The sequence below is a fragment of the Ylistrum balloti genome, unplaced genomic scaffold (assembly GCF_031769215.1).
Source record: "Ylistrum balloti isolate Yb309-2 unplaced genomic scaffold, AGI_CSIRO_Ybal_v1 Utg371740, whole genome shotgun sequence".
Taxonomy (NCBI): Eukaryota; Metazoa; Mollusca; class Bivalvia; order Pectinida; family Pectinidae; genus Ylistrum; species Ylistrum balloti.
In genome coordinates, this window is record NW_026782874.1 from 372,420 (window position 1) to 395,526 (window position 23,107).

Below are 23,107 nucleotides of genomic sequence, written 5' to 3' on the forward strand. Positions count from 1 at the left end.
GCATATGACTGCGATGATTTCAAACGTATATGGACAAAAAGATCCGCAGTGAATGATATTAAAGAACAGGATACTAAACTGCACTGTACTTCCTCAACAATCCAGGGGTATCATTAATAAATATTATCAAATCATTTGATTAAATACATGCATCATTCTCTAAACCTTTTATAATTTTAGCAGAATACTCTATTGGTTCAACTTCTTTTCCAGGGAAGGCAGGTATACTTTTCTTGGTTTTTATGTTACCCTACTTGTCGTAGGGTTGAAAAAATAGTCTATAGACTCATTCAATGTTCCTCTCCACGGAAATCTTTAGTAAAAGGCGAAAGATTTATGCGTGGTTTGAAGAGAAACCAGAGTACAGAAGGTTGTAGTTCTGATTTCTTATTCAAATAGCCATTGATAAATTCGGGTGTTTAAGAAAATATGTATATTTACAAATTAATTTTCGATAGTTAACAAGATCCAATATGACTAACTATAAATAAATGACATTTTATAGCACTTTTACATATTCAGAAAAATATTTTGTTAAAAATAGAACTTTGAACTTTTAATTATTTGCTATTTTGTTTCATTCTCCATATCATATTTGTATCGTAGGCCAAGGGAAGTAACCCAATATCGTAACAACAAAATTGACCCATATAAACCCAATACAAACCCATTATTTTCTGTACCGAATAGTTGATCTTAAGCTAACGTCTTCTGTATCTTTAGTAAAGACTACGCATCATAAATCCATTTTGGGATGGATTTTTGGTACGAAATGTTGGCAAGGAGCGAGATTTATTATAAAACTGTTTTATTGTTAAGGATTCCAGCTTTAAGAATATGAAAACAACTTGCTCGCCATCAACCTTATTTAAATACGAAAACAAATTCTACCGTATTGGTACTCTGCTAGATATTACACGCAACAAAATAACGAAAGTTTAGTTGAACACATGTCTATACGAACCTACAAATGTTATCTCATTTCTGAACGAATGATAGTCATTTAAAGAATAACCCTAACCTCAAACTAACTGCAACAAAATTTTGAGTGTATTGACTGACGAGTCTATTACCTGTTAACTGAAAAATAACGTTCGTAAAACTGTGTCCGGTGACCCAATTTCCTAGATTTTCTTTGTCTTGTTTTTATTCGTTTTTTTTTTAAATTTTATTCATCGTCATTCCTTTTCATAATCGTTCTAGCTTCGAGTCTGGCAAATAATCACAGCTATAATGCAATATAAATAGGGCGACGGACCAGTCGTCGTAAAGCTGTGCCAAAACATAAGGAAAACAAATGTTATGGTAAATAATAATTAAAAAATAGGGTAACCCTTCCCTCGGCATATGTTCTTATGTTGTTGACGGCAATGATAAATATAAATTACAAATTGAACACACATTGATTTCAGTCAGGATAAGTAATTCTTTAGATAGTAACAGTTAAAAAAACTTGTCAACGACTCACGGTTATTGTTAATTCTTTCCAAAGCCTGATTCGGGACCTAATTTAATGAATACTGACTAATTATTGTACCACATGTGTACCACTTATTGGAAATGCTAATGATAGGTTTATAAATGTGTCTGAGCTATGATCTCATGCAAGATTGCCTCAACAATGAAAAATATTCCCTTATTCTTGACAACAATGGTCTTTAATTTGCAGGTTTTGTCTGACATGCAAATTATTTTGCTAGTAACGCAATTATGAAATGAATGTTTTTATGAAATAAATTTGAAGTTAAACATGCAGACAACTTAATGATGATTTTATTTATTATGTATCCACCCATTCCGTACTGTTCAGGGAAAAAACTGTTGGATGTATTTATTCAAATAAAAGGTATATGCTTTAAATTTACTTTCCGCAGTAAACTAGAGGACCATGTTATGATGAGAGTTCATTTAAAAAGTTGTAGCAAAAACAAAACTTCAAAATATCTTTACATCTTTATTCTTCACAACCATCGTCCAGTTTTAACGTCTCAGTCACATTTTCTCGACGTGAGGTTTCAATCTGACTTCATTCATTATTTTTAGATATCTTAACCAAGATGGGATTTATGCTAAGATGAACTTATTATAATGTAATATTCAATGTACGTTTCAGCATTTGCTAAATATGTTGCTAAAATCTAACATAGATTGAAAAAGCGTCCAATTTGGACTTTAAAACAGCATCATAGGGCAAAATTGAACAATCTTCAATTCTCTTATGTGAAAGTAAACCCTCACGTTCTAAAACTTAAGTATACATATCATATTTCAATTCATTTCTGTAAAGTCAGTATCTATTTCGATGTTGATCTATACCCTGTCTTACGAACACAACCGTTAAGCTGGTGTGTTTGACGTGTGGATGTTTTTTAGCCGGTATTCATGGTGTGACATTTTACAGTGTGATGGTTTCTATTAATTCTTGGGCTGATCTTTTCTATTGATTTTTAAGTCTGTCTGTATTGAACACTGATAACACATCTTCTATTTAGTGTTACCACATACTTACATATCCGTGGTGTTACACATTAGTTTGATATTCTTCCAAGTTTGGTTCAGTAAGCAACCAATCCTAAAAGGGGATTTTCAGGACAGATTTTCCGTATGACAAAAACCAGTTGCTATAAGTTTGAGGTTATCAGTTCCTAAATTTACGGTTGTCTCAGCAACGTTACCATACTCTGGTCCGTGTTCCTTTTGAGAGTGATGTTTGTGGAAAAAATAAGATGTAAGAATAAAACAATTCTAGGACGTGTAATACGCGTCCTTGCCGTGAACTAACGAACTCTCACACACCAACAGCATCACACCACAGCACCACCACAACAGCACCCACCCACCATACACATACCAGATTTTGTTGTCGTTCGTCAAATTTTATTGAATACTATAAAGACTTCCCAGCATAGTTTTCATTGTGAAAAATGACTGAAGTTTTATAGCACTTTTTTCATTACATCGGACTTTGCAATCGTTGTTTTAACCCCTTTTTCAAATATGTTTCTAACGAACGTATTTACGTTGAACTATTTAATGTTAACACATTTTGGTTGGTTGGTTGGTTTTGGTTGACATATTTAATGTCACCAATGATGTCAGTGTTCAGCAGACGAGAACACCGCTGATTTTAACATAAAATGCCTTTTATGATCATACTGGGTTTTTTTTTTACTGAATCAGATTAAAATCAAACGAAATGCATTTCCTTTTTCTGTATGTGGCAATATTTCTTGACATATCTCTTCATGTTATCGCATCAAGGACTTAGATATGTCTACGTCCAAGAGTGAACCATCAACAGTGTACCGTCGACAGTCAAAACGAAGGGAAGTAACTCTGGCAGAGCAGTGTGCCTTATTGTGTGCTGAATTACAAAGCCCACTAATCACTTGTATGGGTATGCTATCATTGCTAGGTTATAAAATCAACAAGATTTCCAAATAAACTGCATTTATTTAAAATTTCAAAAGCATGAAAACAGTTGCTTTTGTCGTTCCAATTCTTGTTTTATGAAAGGGAAGGGGGGGGGGGGGAGGGAACACGTGACTTCTAACGCATAGACTAACAATATGACAAAATATGTAGCAGTTACAGCGGTAATTGTTAAGAGTCCAGGATGAAAGACAACTGAAGTGTTACTATAAAATCGAGTGTGGACATTTGCATTATTGGAAATTATGTAATTGGGATATTTGGAATATACACTATATACTCATTACATTACAGAAAGTAAATACTTTTTAAAACAGTTGACACTTGTTTATACTCCTTCGATGTGGTGATGTTGGCGATACACGAATTATGGGGAAATACCGATATACGGAGTTATGTCCCAAATCAGCTATCAGATATGAAGTGGTTTCGATATGCAATCGCCAGGTCAAACGATGTCATAAAATTCTGTATTTAATCGTTCGTTTGTGTATTTATCAGGAAAAACCGCGGGAAAAGAGACAATAAAGAAAAGCTGTGGAAATGGAGAAAATCAGGAAAAACCGCGGGAAAAGAGACAATAAAGAAAAGCCGTGGGAATGGAGAAAATCAGAAAAAAACCGTGGGAATGGAGAAAATCAAGAAAAGCCGTGGGTAACGGAGATAATAAAGAAAAGTCGTGGGTAACGGAGAAAATCAGGAAAAACAGTGGGAACGGAGGCAATAAGAAAAAAGCTGTAGAAAAGGAGGAAATCAGGAAAAGTCGTGGTAATGGAGAAAATCAGGAAAAGCCGTGGGAACGGAGGCAATCAGAAAAAGCCGTGGGAATGGGGAAAATCAGGAAAAGTCGTGGGAATGGGGAAAATCAGGAAAAGTCGTGGGAATGGAGAAAATAAGAAAAAGCCGTGGGGAAAGGAGGAAATCAGGAAAAGCCGTGGGAACGGAGGCAATCAGGAAAAGCCGTGGGAATGGAGGAAATCAGGAAAAGGCGTGGGAATGGGGAAAATCAGGAAAAACAGTGGGAACGGAGGCAATAAGAAAAAGCCGTGGGAAAGGAGGAAATCAGGAAAAGCCGTGGGAACGGAGGCAATCAGGAAAAGCCGTGGGAATGGGGAAAATCAGGAAAAACAGTGGGAACGGAGGCAATAAGAAAAAGCTGTGGGAAAGGAGGAAATAAGGAAAAGCCGTGGGAATGGAGAAAATCAGGAAAAGTCGTGGGTAACGGAGAAAATCAGGAAAAGTCGTGGGTAACGGAGAAAATCAGGGAAAGTCGTAGGTAACGGAGAAAATCAGGAAAAGTCGTGGGAATGGAGGCAATCAGGAAAAACAGTGGGAACGGAGGCAATAAGAAAAAGCTGTGGGAAAGGAGGAAATCAGGAAAAGTCGTGGGTAACGGAGAAAATCAGGAAAAGTCGTGGGAACGGAGGCAATCAGGAAAAGCCGTGGGAATGGGGAAAATCAGGAAAAACAGTGGGAACGGAGGTAATAAGAAAAAGCCGTGGGAATGGAGGCAATAAGAAAAAGCTGTGGGAAAGGAGGAAATAAGGAAAAGCCGTGGGAATGGAGAAAATCAGGAAAAGTCGTGGGTAACGGAGAAAATCAGGAAAAGTCGTGGGTAACGGAGAAAATCAGGAAAAGTCGTGGGAATGGAGGCAATCAGGAAAAACAGTGGGAACGGAGGCAATAAGAAAAAGCTGTAGGAAACGAGGAAATAAGGAAAAGTCGTGGGTAACGGAGAAAATCAGGAAAAGTCGTGGGTAATGGAGAAAATCAGGAAAAACAGTGCAGTGAGAACGGAGGCAATAAGGAAACGCCGGGCATGTTAAACGTTGCATTGTCTGAAGTCGATATTTATATACGATATTTATAATTAACATGTATTACAGAATGACAGTGCTTCTACCAATAGAGAAGAAGTGTTCCATTCATATGGTTTTGAGAAGTGATAGGTTATCATCATTCTGTTTCATTATCTAGTCATTATTTCATTCTGTACCTTTGACAGGAAATCATTACGTACAAAAGACTCATGCGTTATATAACAGGTTTGCTTGCATTTTTCTCCGACATTTTTTTGAGCTTATGGTATAGAAATAGGGAAACTTCTTCATTTTTCTAATACTGGAATCAGTAATCGATAATGACTGATCTTTATTTAGTTACATTTCAATTTTTCAAATGGGATGTTAACCAATATTGATCGTTTTCATCATTCACAACATGCAGTAGAAATTGGTGATAACTCTGATATTGATTAATAACGGGAAAATACCTTATTCAGTGCAGTGGAATTAAGTTTATATCTACTCATCCAGACATTTATATTTAAGTAAATATATGATCCTTTTTAACACTTTTGGTAGAAGTCGTTTGTGATCTATGCTGTTACCATGACTATGTGTATATCATCTGAGCCATGACGACATCTAACAACAAAGTTTGGAACTATTACTTTCATTCATATATAATAATCCATTAAATATATCAAATTTGACCAATCAGAACGCTACGTGTTCATTACTGCAATAGTCAATATTCCCATTATGTTGTTAATGATATCTACATTTTTTATTGGCTATGCTCATTTTAGAGACGGAACGGAGATATTCATAAAAGAAATACTTATTCCTAAGTTTATTTGCCTCACTTACCTTTTCATACATTATATTTTGCTATTACAAAGCCATTTCAATGATTTTTAATCTCTCTCCACTTCGACTTTAAAATTCATTTTAGGTCGCCATTGGCAGTTATACTAAAAACATCCTTACTGACCTAGACAAAATAGAATTAATATAATTATATATCAATACATTGATAACATATTTATTATTTTTGCAAGAGTGTTTAACAATTTTTCAGTAATTAATTGATAATTTTAGAATATTTTTTTATAGAAGATGCCTGCCAACAATGTTATCACCATTGTTCGACTACACAGCTCTGTTGCGTGGAGGCCGGCTCTGCAAGAGCGCCACTGTCCTTACACACCACTGGATATGATGGTGTTTGGTTCAATCAACCGATCTTGGCGCGTACACCTGGCCGACGCTCATAAGATGGCACCATCATCATTCCACAGTGTTACGATTCTCCCTTGGACTCGTCTGTAGGTTTTCATCTGGTGGCGCTGAAAGGGCATTCTTGGGTACAAGCCGGGTGGTCACCAGGGAGCATTCCTTCCTAAGGTGCGGGACTAGCATGAAGAACGGCAAGTTGGCGCGTCCAGCTTAGCGGTTCATTAGGTGATGTCATCCTGATAAACACAATGGTAAATGCCGTGTAATAAACATAATTTACAATCGTATAGTAATCAGTAACCAATTAATAAATAGACGAAATTGTAAGAAAATGAAAAACCAAGTAAAAAATAAATAAAAAAACTCGCCTTACACGTTAAGTACTGTATACTTACATTCGACATCGTTGTTCGTTTTCACAGACTGACGGTGCACACCAGTTCATTGGAGTCCATATCCTGTCTCAACCCAGATTGTCGAGCTTACGAAGGAGTGTCTGAGCCTATCATCATCATCATCATCATCATCATCATCATCATCATCATCATCATCATCATCATCATCATCATCATCATCATCAATGACACCAGACATTAATTAGGTATTTATAATGATACAGACATTAATTAGGTATATGTAATGATACCAGACATTAATTTGGTATATATATGATACCAGACATTAACTAGGTATATATAATGATACAGACATTAATTAGGTATATATAATGATAAAGACATTAATTAGGTATATATAATGATACCAGACGTTAATAAGGTATATATAATGATACCAGACGTTAATTAGGTATATATAATGATACTGGACATTAATTACGTATATATAATGATACCAGACATTAATTAGGTATATAATGATACCAGACATTAATTAGGTATATGTAATGATACCAGACATTAATTAGGTATATATAATGATACCAGACATTAATTAGGTATATATATATAATGATACCAGACATATAATTAGGTATATATAATGATACCAGACATTAATTAGGTATATATAATACCAGACATTAATAACATTAATATATATATATATAATGATACCAGACATTAGTTAGGTATATGTATATGTAATGATACCAGACATTAATTAGGTATATGTAATGATACCAGACATTAATTAGGTATATGTAATGATACCAGACATTAATTAGGTATATATAATGATACCAGACATTCATTAGATATATATAATGATACCAGACATTAATTGACAGTGCAAGGTTACGGTATTTAGCTTAACCTTGAAACTTGTGTACTTAATATGTTCTTTATTACTTTACGTTTTTCATGGTTTTTTTCATGACTGAAGGTTTAATAAGATGTTTATCATAACTTTTTTCTCTCATTCATGTCTTGTTTTCTTGTATATCTTTAAAATCAAACTTTCTATTTATACGTTATCTCCTCCTCCTTGCCTACGATGACGTCCATCCTGACCCAGGCCCTCTTGACCAAATTAAGATATATTTATCTTTCATTTTAACATTTTGTAGCCGACGAAATATCACAATTGAAAAACTGACATCAGATGATATGGTGCAGCCTACCTTGATATATCTGTAGCGGATGCTGAATTATTCATATGTGGTTATTTGTACCGCAAGGATCGGGGGATCTCGGGAGGGGGATGATCGTTTACACATCTAGTCACTTGTGCACACGTCGTAGAGCTGACTTAAAATTTCGAGTGGGTGAAGTTATTTTGGACGGTGATCCAGACTTCATATATGTATTTTAACTGTTGTACAAAAATTGTCACCACTGCGGGTTCTGTGTGAATATAGAATGGAAAGTGTTGTCATATTAATACAATCGTAATCCACAACAGATTGACCTCTAAAACGTACAAGCGGATAATGAGACTAGGTGCTCCCTTCTGCCTCATCATTGTTTAATGTAAAGAATGCCATACTTTCAAATGAGAGATAAGTTCAAAATATCCAGGATACGTAATTAAAGATAGCTTAATGTTATGAAAACAAATGATTTTTATCACGGGTTTTAAAATTTCTTTGTCAAAGCCATTGAACGTATATCTTCATGTGATTTAATAATGGGTTTGGCCAACAATGTCAGCACAATAGACAGGATAGTTTCTTGTTTTAACAATACAACATTCCTTGTGAAGGTTTTTTTGCTAAGTCTGTATATGGGAGTTTACATTGATAACATTTATCATTCATTCATCAAGAAACCAATAATGTTATCTATATTTCAATCAATCTGGATAGTTTAAATAAGGTGTACCATGACGGTCAATGATTCCCGAAAGTTATGTTGACTATTTCAAAGTAGAATTCGAAGAATGCGGAAATCAATACAGTGCACAATCCTTTAACAGGCGTTATAGCGAAAACGCATGTGTTATGTCCCTCCATTGAATATCGTGTGCCGGAGAAGAGGAAGTAATTCTTGTTAATATAAATTGTGAAATCTTAATGTAAAATAATATTATTTTTTAATGTTATGTGTGTCTTAAAGGAGAAAAAAATCAAATATTGAAACTTTTACACATCTTCGGATAAAGATAGGAAACCTTAGTGCTTTCAGACGGTAAAATATAAATAGCAAGTTCCAAATTGAACTAAAAACACATGATCGAATGCTTGTAACTTCGTTGTTGTGCTTAATACTTCGTGAAATAGGGTCGATCGTTCAAAATCAGACAATGAGGGTGTGATGAATTTGGAATTGTTGAACAAAATAAAAAACAAAGATTATATCTTCATTTCAAAACAGCTTCCTGTCTACGATATATTCGTTTGTTCTTTATATATTTTTTTCAATGATTGTACAAAAGACATACAAATGAATAGCACTTTTTTATGATTTAGAGTGAGATATAGTATAGCCAAACAATGAATTAATTCATTCGAATAATAGCACGGTTTATAAATTGATGTATATATATATATATGAAGCCCTCTCGGATAAACTATCGTTTGTATCAACGGGACTGTATTTAAGTACACATGTACCACAGGGTATTGTATCATGGCGCTTGCCAGATTTCAAACCTTACCAACATTTCACCATTCCCTTGCATTTCTTTGGTTTATGGACAGCTAATAACACAAGACCAGTCAGAAAATGTTCGTGACGCTTCCACAAATATGCTCTCTAACTTTCTGTAGATCATCTGCTGTAGGTATTGAATATTAAAAACTCTTTCGACTTTCATTTTAATCTCATATTTTTTCAGTATACATAGGAGTAGCTGAAGAGACCTGTCGACTACATACGATTCACTAGTCATTGGACTGATGAAGGTGCTAGAGACGAGTCATCAAAAGTCATTTTTGTCTAACTCGTTGGTTCTGATACACGAAATTCTATCTATATACATATATACTTACCAACCTGCTGTAAATGGATGCTTCATAAATAACACTATTACAATAATCACAATAATAATGAATTATATCCCCACCCTGATCAACATTTTATTCCACCCTAGGTTTACATTAAGATCGATGGAGAATGTATCACCACATCCCTACCGTGCATAAAACTCCTTTTCCGCCTGGGTATCAAAGGGGACTGTGTTATGCCTCTTACTTTCCCTAATATGACATCCCTACAGGACATAATTATCGCAGGAGAAAGTGTCATATTATTACTTTCCGCGATGTTATATCCTAGCCTAACATTAGTATCACACAGCGGCATAATATTACCTCCCCGTTATGCCATCTGTACATGCATAGTGAACACATGGGACTCACCTTAACGATCGAAAGATTTGTATATAAAAAATGTGATTTTTTTTTCTTTTTTGACCAAAATATAATTACAATCCAATTAATCCTGACACCGTCTTTTCTCTAAAACTACACACACACAAGAAAACCACCACCAAAATAATAAAAATAATCCACGAAATAGCCCGTTTATCTGACCATACAATAATACAGTTTAGGCATTAAGAGTACAACATAACATTTGATCATGACTAAATATGGTTTATTAAGTTTCTCCGCCCACGTTCTCTAATGATTGAATCGGGCTTGCATTTGTTACCACACTGAAACCTTTTATTGTGAAATATGCTATCACACAATAATTGATGTGATCTTTCATTCCCAGGTAATTATATCACAAACTGACTCATTGTTCCTATTGTTGATATTTGTTGATATCTACCTTTGCAAAATCACATTTGTAAAATGTAGGTCAGATTAATGCGGAGTAAAATAGAGGTGTTTACAACCTTCCTGGTACACCTTCCTTGTTAAACGTGACACCATGCAGGTGACCGAGATTAACGTATTAGTTATGATATCCACACGATTCGGTATATATAACTATCGAATATTTGTTGCAATTTATAAGATAAAATGCATTGCTTTTTAGATATTGAATTCATGTCTTTATGTCACATCGACTTATGCCGTATTCAAAATATTTCCTTATTTCAGTAGACAAAGACATGACGTTTCAGATTGGAGACGTCCTGATTTGTTTTGCGCCTTTTTCGATTAGCATTGCTGAAAGGTAAGACACATACACTTCTGTTTATGAGAGTTTTATCAGATTTTGCGAAACTTATTTTAGATTCGAAGTATTTAAATCCGCATTTTTTGACCAATCGCTTGAGTCAACCAGAGAAATTCTACATTCTAAAAAAGTCTACACGCTGCATGCATGATTTGAACAATTTCTTGTCAAGTTTCATTTTAACTTTCATTTTGAAAACGATGGTAGATAAAATTATATAAAGTTTGAATAATGCTGAAGAAAGATTGGACACTTTCATCCCGGACGACCGGGTAGCTTAATAACTTCAGTTCTTTTACACTTCCGGGACAAGCAAGGTTTATACAAACAACTCCGGTACCGGAAGCAGAGACATATCTTCAACATTATCAGTGAGGTACTTTACAGACTACTCTGTCTAAAAAAGACCTGAAACTTATTCAGAAGCGAAAGTGAAATAAGTTTAGTAATCCGTGAGAGGATCCAAGCGGGACATCTTTGTCTTTGATTTAAAACTCGAGAACAATACGAGTACAGAATAGTGATGGTATTTAACATATTGCTCGCATAAATTAAATTTCGGGAGAAATAGGTTTGACATGAATAGATAACTGACACAATGTGTTAACTTTATTATTGTTCCTGTCTGAAATTTAAAAATTAAATCAACTCAAATTAAGGAAGAACAATAAATCATACCTAGAACTGGTGAGAGTAGTTAGTTTATATTTCCTTAAAATAAGGACATACAATGTACTTCCTGTCCCTTCTAAATAAAATGGGAGGAATCTCCGGGTAGCATCAATACATCTGGGATCGCTCTATCATGGATATTATGGCAGTGCTCAAGTGTGTCCTTTTGTTCAGCGGAATTAGCAGTGGGATGCACGTGGCAGGTTAGTCAATCCTTAACTTGATATTCTTAATATACTTACAATTATGCATTTCGCACATGCATATTAAGCCATAGCCTATTGGAGCTGGCAGTGCTGCAGCTGTAAAGAGTAAGATTACAGGTTCAATGCAGCTATCCTGCATGTAGGTGGTTTCCTATCCAACATATCAAGCTGATCATTTGATTGCAGATTCAGTACAATATTATTGAACTTGTATGCTAATGCTATTGCATCATCAGAAAAAAATGATCTTAGAGCACTTATCAATTTTATGATATTGAAATAACTAACTAAATATCTTTAAAACATATAATATATAACATGGCATATAATGTACATGTATGATATGTTGCTTATCACACGATCATAAGTTCTCGTTAGTCCGTCTATTAGTTCTGTTTGTGTATACATTGTTCTCATTTGAGAACCTGGCATTACACAATGTACTTGATTGGATTTACCAACAAATATATGACTGATGTCGTCGATGAAGCAGAAGCCGTTTATTCTTTCGGAACACCTGGTATTATAATTATGTTGACATCTTGATATTTTCTTGTTGTTTTTTAGTATCATTTGATTATATCTACATACGGCCTGCAGCGTTTATATACACAGTTAATTTTCGTGTCGGGTTATGGTGTTTTGAACCGAAGTGTGTATAGATACGATCGTAAGATTAATACAAACAATCAAAGTGAGTTTTAGAAATTGAAGTTACTGTATTTTGGAACATTTTCTATGGGTTGTTAACGTTAATGGAATAGAAGTTCTTATAACACAACCAGTAGCACATTGTCTTCATCAAACAAATGGCCAGTGTGGAGCGTACTAGCACTGATGTACGTCATCGAAACGTCACACTCTAATTTTTACTGGTTGTGTTAGAACTTTTATTCAGTGAAGTAACTTTATTTGATCACGTTAACATTATTGCACATGAACTTGATCGAAACAACTTGTTTAGAATTTGAATAAGTTACCGCCGTTGACACGGGAACAGCTTTTAATCACTTTCGATGTCCGTCTTGCCCAAGTTTGCTTATCGCCACGCTGTTTCAACACCTAAACCTCAAGGTACCACTGACTAGTCTTAGAAGGATGAAACAACTGTATGGTTATTTAACTAAATAGAAATTTACTTCTGAATTTGCTCTGAGAGATGCTTTTCACGAGTGTATTGTAAAATCTTCCACAAAAACATATGTGCAATCTTATTACATATTTATCAATCTTTTGATCCACTGAGGTAAATGTTTCCATGTTAGACGATAATTAGTAGTTTAATATATTTACCTTTTCCCAATATCAGACCTGAAGCCAGGAAAGTTTATGACCCGATGTGTCACACGACATGCCGACTTCATGAATATCACCTGTCCTAGTCGTCAAGTGATGTTAGCCCCAGAAATCATTGCTGGATATTCTGAAAGAAAGACTTGCGTGTTCAACGAGCAAGACTGTCTCGGAATGACTCCATCATTGGAAAAAGAGGGCAAAGCATGCTCAAAGCAGGAAACGTGTAGAATCAATTTAAGACGCATTCTGGAGACACTTAATCCATTACCAGGACAGAAGGAAATGTGCAAGGGAAAACCTCTCACATATGTTTCCATCATACTGCCTAAATGTGTTCCTAAATGTAAGTATTATTGTTATATATACATTCACATAAACATAAATATTGAACCTCGTTATCTCGAATTCGTATAACTCGATGACCCCCCTTTTACTTCGAAATATTTCGGTGATCCAGGCAAACTTCATACCACACATTCGACGTCACTTAAATGCAATATTCGGATAACTCGAAGTTTCCTCCCGGTCCCGCCGACTTCGAGTTAACGAGGTTCGACTGTATTTTTGGAATTGAATTATCAAAAAAAAAAATTTACGTTTTACATTTACGTTTCATGTGTTCATAACTTAAAACAATTATAACAATAACGTTTGTTGCAAATCAATGTCACTGATAGAACAGACATATCGATTTCGCAATCATTTTACGAACACATTTCTACATGATGTCAGATGTGTAATTACTCAAATGATCTTTTTATAGATGCCTTTCATGCAATGTGTTCTGGGACCAACGCATTACCAATTTACTCCAGAAGTGGGGTTATCGATAGTTCTTACATCCAGAAACGTAACACACAATGCATGAGGCGTTTTGGGAGTTCCGCTGACGTCATCAGGTTAACACTCACTTTCGTGCACCTCCAAGTGGGAGCTAAAAACCGACCGAAAATTGTATGGACAACTGAAAACGGAAGATTAAGAAAGAGAATATTTGAAGACTCATCGACGTTTTCCGAAACTGGGTCGAAATTTAAGATACAATGGAGTCCAAGAAACGCTGGATCGACCAAAGAAGGATTTGTTATTTCTTACAAAGGTGTGTCTTTGCTGAGTTATAAAGGTAGCAATATAAAACCTGATAAGCATTTCATCTATAGTTCAAAGTATGTGGAATTATTCAGTATAGCATTTCTCTCAGTACACAGATACCAAAATAAAGTGATTTTAATATGTTCTCAAATGCAAAAGCAATATAAATGTTTGGTTAATTTTATTTCATCTGTTTTGGTACGTAGTATTTGATCCCTGTGGTCATATCCTCGCTCTTATTCTATACATCTGTTGTCTTATATAGATGTCCATTAGGCACTCCCCACTCTCCCTCGAAGTTACAATCTTTGAAACGCTTTCATTTCCAGTAGACTCGTTACATAATATAATTTCATTTATGTAAACTGCAAACAATAAAAAAAACAACAAAAAACACACGAGAATCTATATTCTCACCCTAATTAACACTTCAAACTTCTTAAAGACATTACCCTGCTTTTAATATGATACATTAATCACTTCCATACTGGTAAAGACTAAGAATGGATATTTAAATTAAAAAAACCATTTTCATTTCAGTGGAACTTATCAAAACAAAGAGGTTCCGTCTAGCAAGTAACAAATTTTGGCAGATTCGAAAACCTGCTGTTGTGCAAGGTAAGGGATAGCTGGAAAGTTGCCTTACAGTTCGAAAGGACCCTTACATACACGTATGGTTGTCAGTTTAAAACTATGGCTATATATCGTATAACACTTATTACACCTATATCTTTCCCGAAGATCTTACATCTCAATAATATAGTCCTAATGCCGTTTCTTCTGAAAATGTCATTCTTGTTTATTGCATAGTTTTATTAATTTACTAAATATTTTGTTGTAGATGTTAGGTAATATTTTAGATAATTTTCCGTAAAAGACATGAGGTGAACAGCGCTCTCATTTTAAATTTAAAATATCCATTATCTCTGGCACCGATAAAACATATACTTTGTACGTGTAAGCTTTTAGATCACGTGATGTGATCGTGACGTTACTGAAACGAGACGACGCTACTTCTCGGCCAATCCGATGATTGGCAACTATAACGCTTTGCAGATAAATACATATTGTAGTTACGGCTGTTTAAATCTAATTTTGTGAACAAGTCATACAAATAAGAACACGATTATATGTTGGAAAGCAAAGTAAATATTTACGAATCGTATACATATTGTAGTAAATTATCTTTTAAGTCAGAATAACAGAAATTTATTTGAACTGTTACTGAAAATAAAAGTAAATTTATTGATCTCTGCATTTTAATTCCAGTCAATGAATACAAAGAAATAAATATCACAAAAACACATTGACAAACATTAATCAAAAACATTAAATAACGAATAAATCAACATACCTGAACAGCGTACACTCGATCTGAAAGCATAAATATGGATTAAGATTATTTTTATGAGCACTGATTCGTTTTGGACACTTATACGATTCAGCGTATTTAATATAACTGGAACAGGTAGATATAGTCGCCCACGTAAGTAATAGTTCCTCGTGAGTAAACCAGACCGGGCACAGCTGTAATATCGTGGTGCACTTCAGCAGGAGTGTTCCCGAAAGGTGAATATTTACACCAGGAAGTAGCTACGAAACTAGGACTTCATTGATGTTTATCATAAGTTTCGAAAGCGATCGCGTAATATCGGAATTACCTAATATTCAAATATTGCTCTTTTCGACCATACATAATCATTCAGAGATATCAAATACTGAATCACTAATGATACCGGAAAGAGAAACAAGGATATTATTCTGCAAAGGTGCGGAAGTTAGCGATCTGAAATACCAACACGTGGGATCACCATGGCAAACAAGTAATACTTCCGGTTAACTTAAATGTACGCATCAGTGTCCATCGAAGTCAAACGACGATTAGCTTTTTCTGCTCTGACAACACGTCTCCAGATTGTTCCGATCCTGATGTTATCAATTTCTTTGTTAATGCTGTTTTCGATTCTTCTGCTCAGAAACTTGATCTAAATCGCTCCTTAGAAACGACCAATCAGTGGTATCGATGTCTATTTTAAATATGTTTATAGGAATACTTATTGTAAATATGATATCTTCTTCTTTTGGTGAGTAACCGTAATTCCCTGTCGGTATCCTAATTTGTAACCAAAATCTTTCTTTTTTAAAGATCTAAAATAGTCTCAATGGAATAACTTTGATGTTATCACCGTAAATTGTTCTTCTACATTTTGTTCATTTATATCGTCATTAATGAGTTGAGAAAAATTGATGATGAAGAAAAAAATATTTTCGATATATCGTGATTATATACTGATATGAACGTCATCACAATCGAGTCGGTCGCAATATAAGGGGAATAACTCTTAGAAAAATATACGCAAATATGTTCATATAACTAATAGTGAGTGATTTTAAGGCCGGTAGTTTCGGTTTAGTAGTGCGATTACATTGTAGGGGGAGTAACTGTTAGAAAAATGTGCACACATATTTGTAGAGCCACTATTGCCACAGTGTGTATTTACATATCTAATAGCCAATTTGGTGTTCTTTATGTGACGCCCAGACTGGTGATGGCTTATATAAGTGAGCCAGTTGGTCTCGGTTTCCTGTTAAAAGCTGTATCTTCAGTGTACTTTCGATAAGAACTTTGTATTTTTTTCTGTATACTTGCTACTATATTGAAAACGGCTTCATCAGTAACGCAAACAGAGGTCATTCATAGTAAGGTACTGTGGGAAAATATAAATCACAGCAATATTTTATAAAGTTTCTAATCTTTCTTTTCATGTGTAATGCATATTTACCTATTTCCATTGAATCATATCAGAACATTTCAGTTATAGCTATCGCTTGTTTTCTGCCGTGTTTTAGAAGTGTGTTATGTTTCATCATACCCTAATATTTTATACTCTGAGTCGAGATTGTGTCCTTTTTCGTCGGTACTGCAAGTGTTCTTGTTTTAGTTTTGTTTATTTGTTTATTCGTTTATTTTGTTTGTTTGTTTTTTGCTTTGTTTTTTGTTTTTTTAGGAAAGAGGTCTTATAAACCTTGTAAAAATCTTATAAATCTTGTATACACCTACTGTATCTATGATTTATAATTAATCTTCTTTCAGCGACACTGGGTAATGCTATGGCATATAACAAACCAAACACCTATACGATGACCTGTCCTCCTGGTAAAGTTATTTACTCCCCGGATATAAACGTCACCAGTAGCAGATTCCCCGGATGTACGGGACTTTCTCCGTACCTTATTGTGCAGCGAAACGAATGTTACTGGCGCAGAAATTGTACAGTGAATTGGAATGGACCAGCCCTTATAACAATGACGTCATCTCAACGCTGTTTTGGTCGCAGTGGTGATAATTTGGAAATCGGAGACTACAAATGTGTAAAGGAAGGTGAGAACATTTTCGCAGTTAAATCTTTGTACTCGCTAACATTTGAAAGGAAATTCATAACCGTTGGTTTTATATTGATGAATTTGTTTATTTTCCCCTTCAAGGTAAAAGTGAAATATCAAAATAAATATTCTCTCGTTTTATAAACCGAGTGTGTAGTTTGACCGTAAGTTATATTCATATAGAAAAGAATACTGAGAAAATATTGAACGAGAACATCTTAATGTTTCACGATAGAAAAGTATGGGAGAAATAGAATCAATCACCATTGCTTGATTCAGTTGTTACACAAATATCAGGATTGCAATTTTAATATTTAGCTCTTGGCAAAGTCTCATGCCAAAATTTGAAATGAAGATTAAAATTTAGATGCGAAATTAACATTAATTTCCCCTTTAATTCAGACATTAAGTATTTTGGAAATTCTTCTTTTTAGGTAATATTGTAAATATTTGTGACACCGTGTCATCAAAATTAAAATCATCGGGTATGATTCGTAGTCATTCCCAGTATCCATGGCACTATCCAAGACAGAACAGAAAATGTCGACTACGGATTAAAGTAAGTATCAAAAGGTCATCATCTGGCATCGTTAACTTTGTTATGTAATGGAAAGATTGGTTGTTTATTGCTGCCACAATGAAGATACTTAGCAGGAAAAATGATTGCTATCTATGTTGAGTAGAACATATAAGTGTTTTAATGACTTCTAGTTTCTCGGCCATTTCTATATCAATATACAAGAAAGGAAATGTTTTTTTTTTGACATTTTTCCTTTTACTGTCAAGAATATTTCCACCATGGAATTCCTAAAGAATCAGTTGTATGTATTTTGCTTCCGAGCGTTACACGATAGAAAACGTAACGTGAACCTAGACATTCTCCAAGGTTTTGATACGCTCTGTAATATAGATTCTGTGTTATTTCGCTCAGCTTTTACAGTGATGCATTCGAGTATTTTATGCACGAGAGCAATGTTGATATAACCAATCTATTTTCAATGTTGGAGATGTTATGTTCATAGTACTTCACGGTATTCTTATGTTTGGATCGATGGCACGTGTTTGATGTTTAATTTCAATCTGTCAGAGTTACTTCCCTTCCAGTGTAGGTCGGAAACGGGCAGTTCACGGAACTGGAATGATTAATTCCATGACTCATTTTTACGCAACTCAACATTTACGTGGAATAATTTACACGATTTCATTAAAATGTTCCATAAAAAACTAGCGGAAATATAGAAAAGAACTGCAGTAGACAGATAGAACCAAGTCACGGCGTATGCTGTCAGTTCATTATGTCTACAAAGACTTATGTATCTTCAATCAGAGATAGATATACGATCAATAACAATTATATATCTTAGAGTTATTAGGATCACAATACAAAAGTTGATCATCTACATCTAATGCACGTAGAATACTTATCAAAGGCAGGCCTTACACATAATTCGAGAGATGATTCCTTTCTGTAGTCTTGGCATACAGCTAGGTTGTTAATGATACCGTGCAGGAGTCTGCCAACTTTGTGGAACACGTGAAAGCCACATTGATGTCAAGGTTGGCCTTAGATTCTGTAGAGATAATAATGTCGGTGAATAGCCTCTAATGTTGGGAAATTTCAGTGCTTGGTACTTCAGTGTGTTGCGAGTTTGTTGCCTAGGGTATGTATGGATGAAGAGCTGTTGTTGTTTCTTGGTCGATGAGAATTGATCGAACCTAAAGACATTATTCACTTTTTTCTATGGGACAAGGTGATTGGATAGTGTCTGTTCGCGTTGATGTAAATTGCTGATAGTTTATATTTTTAATTTAATAATAAATTCTAGCCATGAATTACAATATGTTTCAAGGGAATATCGTTACAGCATATTATGAATACTCCTTGGTAAGTCGAGGTCTAAATCGGTATAAAAAGCTTTAGAGTGTACCAACATGTTCATACGACGAATGATAAATGTAATAAAATAAACATCAATATCTACAAAACAAAGCAAAATAAATCATCAAAGTTATTTGAAATATCTCAGATATCTAAGGTGATTTTATGACTAGGATAAGATATCAAGCACACTGGACCAAAACAAATATATACCACTGATTATGTCGCACGTTTGACCTTTACTCCAATAACAATTCTGTCTTTTTTCCACAGATAACGAAAGGTACACTACTGAGACTTCGAGTAGACGACGTGGATATTGACGAGGAAGCAGATACTTTTATCATCAAACACATCAGGAGAGGGCGGAAAGTGACCGTCATATCGAACGGTAATGGTAGAAACATACTCAAAACTTTACAAGGAGGGAGAGTGGATATTACTATGTCAGTCAAACGACATACCAAATCCGGCACTGGATTCATACTACACTATAAACGTAAGATTTTTGTGGTGCATGATGTATTCGTTTTAGCTGTTGTATCATCATGTACTTAAAACTGAAATAATATGATTTATACAATATAATATATACTTTGATTACCGTTGTATGTCAAGTTAATTGTTTCAGAATATTTTTGTCTGGAAAACAGAAACAGAAAAAAGCATTAAATCTAAAATAGAAATTTAATGACGCACATGGTGTTGATATATCATTCAAATGGCGTATAATTGTTGGATATATTCTATTATAATCAAAACGGCTGTGTTTACCGTTGTTTTGTTAATATCAATATTTGTATTTACAGGTATTTCAAAAAGTAGGAAGAAAGCCAGAAGAGGATTAAAATATAAACGACGTTCTCAAGGAACAAGTTTAATACGGGTCTGATCAGAAGAATTGAAATGTACAGTTGTAACGCCAACCAAAGCATTTTCTCTTGGATTGAAATGTTACATTCCTAAATGAAATGGCATTCATAATGACATAAATGTAAATAGATTCGTTTAGTTTGAACATGTCTTTTCAGTTTGCTCTATGCTAAGGTATATATATATATAAATAATTTATTGGTTTGCATCTCCTGCACACAGTTTTATGGAAAAGATATATTGTCAATTATAAGTACACAATAGGAAACAAAAATACACAAAATACTCTGCCGAGATTATCTAATAAATCACTTAACTTTCACATTATGTTTTGATGTGTATATTAGTTCACCATGTTTGGTAAGCAAACAAACTTCAACCGAACTTCATTATCTCGAAGTCTTTGGGACCGTGGTAGAACCTCGAGTTTTCCGAGTATTCGATTTAAGTGAGTTCGAATGTTTAGTGTGGAATTTGACCTGGACCAACAGAATACATGCACTTTGAATGAAACGAGTTTTAGAGTTAAATGAGTTCGAGATAACTGTTCTACTGTATGTGGTCATTTACAGTGACACTGCAGACATATGAGTAACATATTTCTGCTTCTGACAGAAAGAAATGTATCATAATCAGATTACTGTAAAATATTATATTACAAACCATATCTGCATGTAAAAGTACTGGTTTGTTTGTTAATTGAATGATATGGTATTGATTTACTTTAATGCTTCAAATTAACAACAGTTTCGATGATCGCACGTTTTTGTTTCTATTAGTGTGCTGTTACAGTAGTTTCTGTATATCAAAGCAGACACAAGTTTTGGATTCAAAATATACATTATTGAATGCACGTAACAGAATTGTAAATGAACTTGAATCTGCACAACTTGTCGTAAGCAGCTTCATAACAATGGCATATATCGAAGTGTGTGTGGGTAGGTGGAAGGGTGGGTTGGTGTGTGTGTTTTTCGTTTTATATATACGATTCTTTCATTAAGTTATGTACTCCAAAAGTGAATTCATACTATGGTAATCACTTAATTCATTTACTCATACGAAAATGTGAATTTAGAATTACCGTGAAGTGGCATTTCTTTTGAAAATTAATATAGTGCATGGTACAACATGAAAACGTCTGTAGCTTTATTAGTATTATTTTTTAACGCTTTCTGTTGTTTGAAATATGTAAATATGTTCTAAAGATTTGATATGCACTGAGGTTTTTTACCTGTATTAAAAAATATAGGATGAAAATATAGGTAAATAATATTCGCCCGTATTTATAAAAATCTTTGTGAATACAGATAATATCATCTTATTTCTTTTAAAATGTTCCATCTGTTTTATACAAAGCTATAAATAAAAAATGTAAACCCTTAATTTTATGTCTTCAATTTTCTTTTCCCACGATATCGATTAGACGTTAAAGGCAATTGACATAGGGATAAAAGGTTGTTACCTGCTGGTGTTCAGAGTAGGAGAGAGAGAGAGAGAGAGAGAGAGAGAGAGAGAGAGAGAGAGAGAGAGAGAGAGAGAGAGAGAGAGAGAGAGAGAGAGAGAGCCACAGAGTGACACTTTTGGAATAAGGGTGAGAGATAGTGAGTGGAAGAATGAGAAAGGGTGGCAGAGGAAGTCGAAAAAAAAAAAAAAAAAAAATCGGAGAGAGAGGGAAAGTGTGCGAGAGTGTCATGTTTTGATATTGCTCTGTTGCTTCACAAGAAGAGAATGAACTGTTTATATATTCTGCTTGTGACTGATAGTTTGATCCACCTGCTGGAAATGTTGTTGTAGTTCATTTCTAATTATATACATTTTGAAAAGAAGTTCTAGATTTGATATACACAAGGGAAACAATATATATTATAATGTGTTCATTACCATCATTATGATGTGAGAGTTCATTCTCCTTGGTTAAAAGCACGTTGAATTATGACCGATTATGAATATTGATTCATTACGATGGTCTTGTATTACATTTATTAAGATCAAGCAAACAGTTTTCATTTTAGTCAAACAGAGTGTGTAACACAAGACAACTCGTACGGATGAAGCGGTCTTTTTTACACGAACATACACGACACATTAGATAGCAAAGGGATTAAAAAGGTTCTCACAATACTATTTTTTTCATGTTCACTACATTGTATCTCATTGTGTTTCCAGATTTGGTAAAATATGCATATTCTAATTTCACAAATGTGTTCCTAGTCAGCAGAACACATATCGATTAACATTAAAATATTAGGTAAATACGAACGTGTTAACAACATCTTGGCAAAAACTCAAAATTTTACTCAAAAACTTAAAAAATATGCAAAAAGAATAAGACCACGTGTTCCGGAAGGATGTGTTCTCTGCCATAGTAATATTGGTCCATACAGACAAGACCATGGATGACAACAACGAAGCAATCAGGCATACTAAGTAGCATCGAATACATCCAACTTTACGTCACACAGGGTATTTCTATAACAATCTTAACATGCATTATTCTGTGATAATATAACAATATTTGATCATTTCCATAGAGATTAAACTCATTTGAAATGTCGACAGATGACAGTAATACATAAAAAAACCACCATCAGTGAAACATTCTTTAGTACTTGGTGAGATTTGGAACAATCGATTTGAATATAAATCTTATGTTGTGTGTATCCTCACCTGTGATTTATGTAACCGTCTAGCCTTGGCATCATTCTATTACTTACTCTCAGTCTA

At 34.4% G+C, this 23,107-nt stretch overlaps 1 protein-coding gene and 1 non-coding gene across 2 annotated transcripts; one reads left to right on the forward strand and one right to left on the reverse strand.

The window, feature by feature from the left end:
• Positions 1 to 247: 247 nt before the first annotated feature.
• Positions 248 to 365, reverse strand: LOC132563484 (U5 spliceosomal RNA). The gene has a single exon (XR_009554796.1). It is a non-coding gene; the product is annotated as a U5 spliceosomal RNA (small nuclear RNA).
• Positions 366 to 8,537: 8,172 nt separating this feature from the next.
• Positions 8,538 to 21,682, forward strand: LOC132563464 (uncharacterized). Its single transcript, XM_060228223.1, has 8 exons — positions 8,538 to 8,625; positions 13,169 to 13,498; positions 13,919 to 14,254; positions 14,788 to 14,865; positions 17,342 to 17,629; positions 18,066 to 18,190; positions 19,784 to 20,009; positions 20,320 to 21,682. Exons 1-8 carry the CDS (start codon positions 8,538 to 8,540, stop codon positions 20,400 to 20,402), a joined length of 1,554 nt encoding a protein of 517 aa, XP_060084206.1. The 3' UTR covers positions 20,403 to 21,682.
• Positions 21,683 to 23,107: the final 1,425 nt, after the last annotated feature.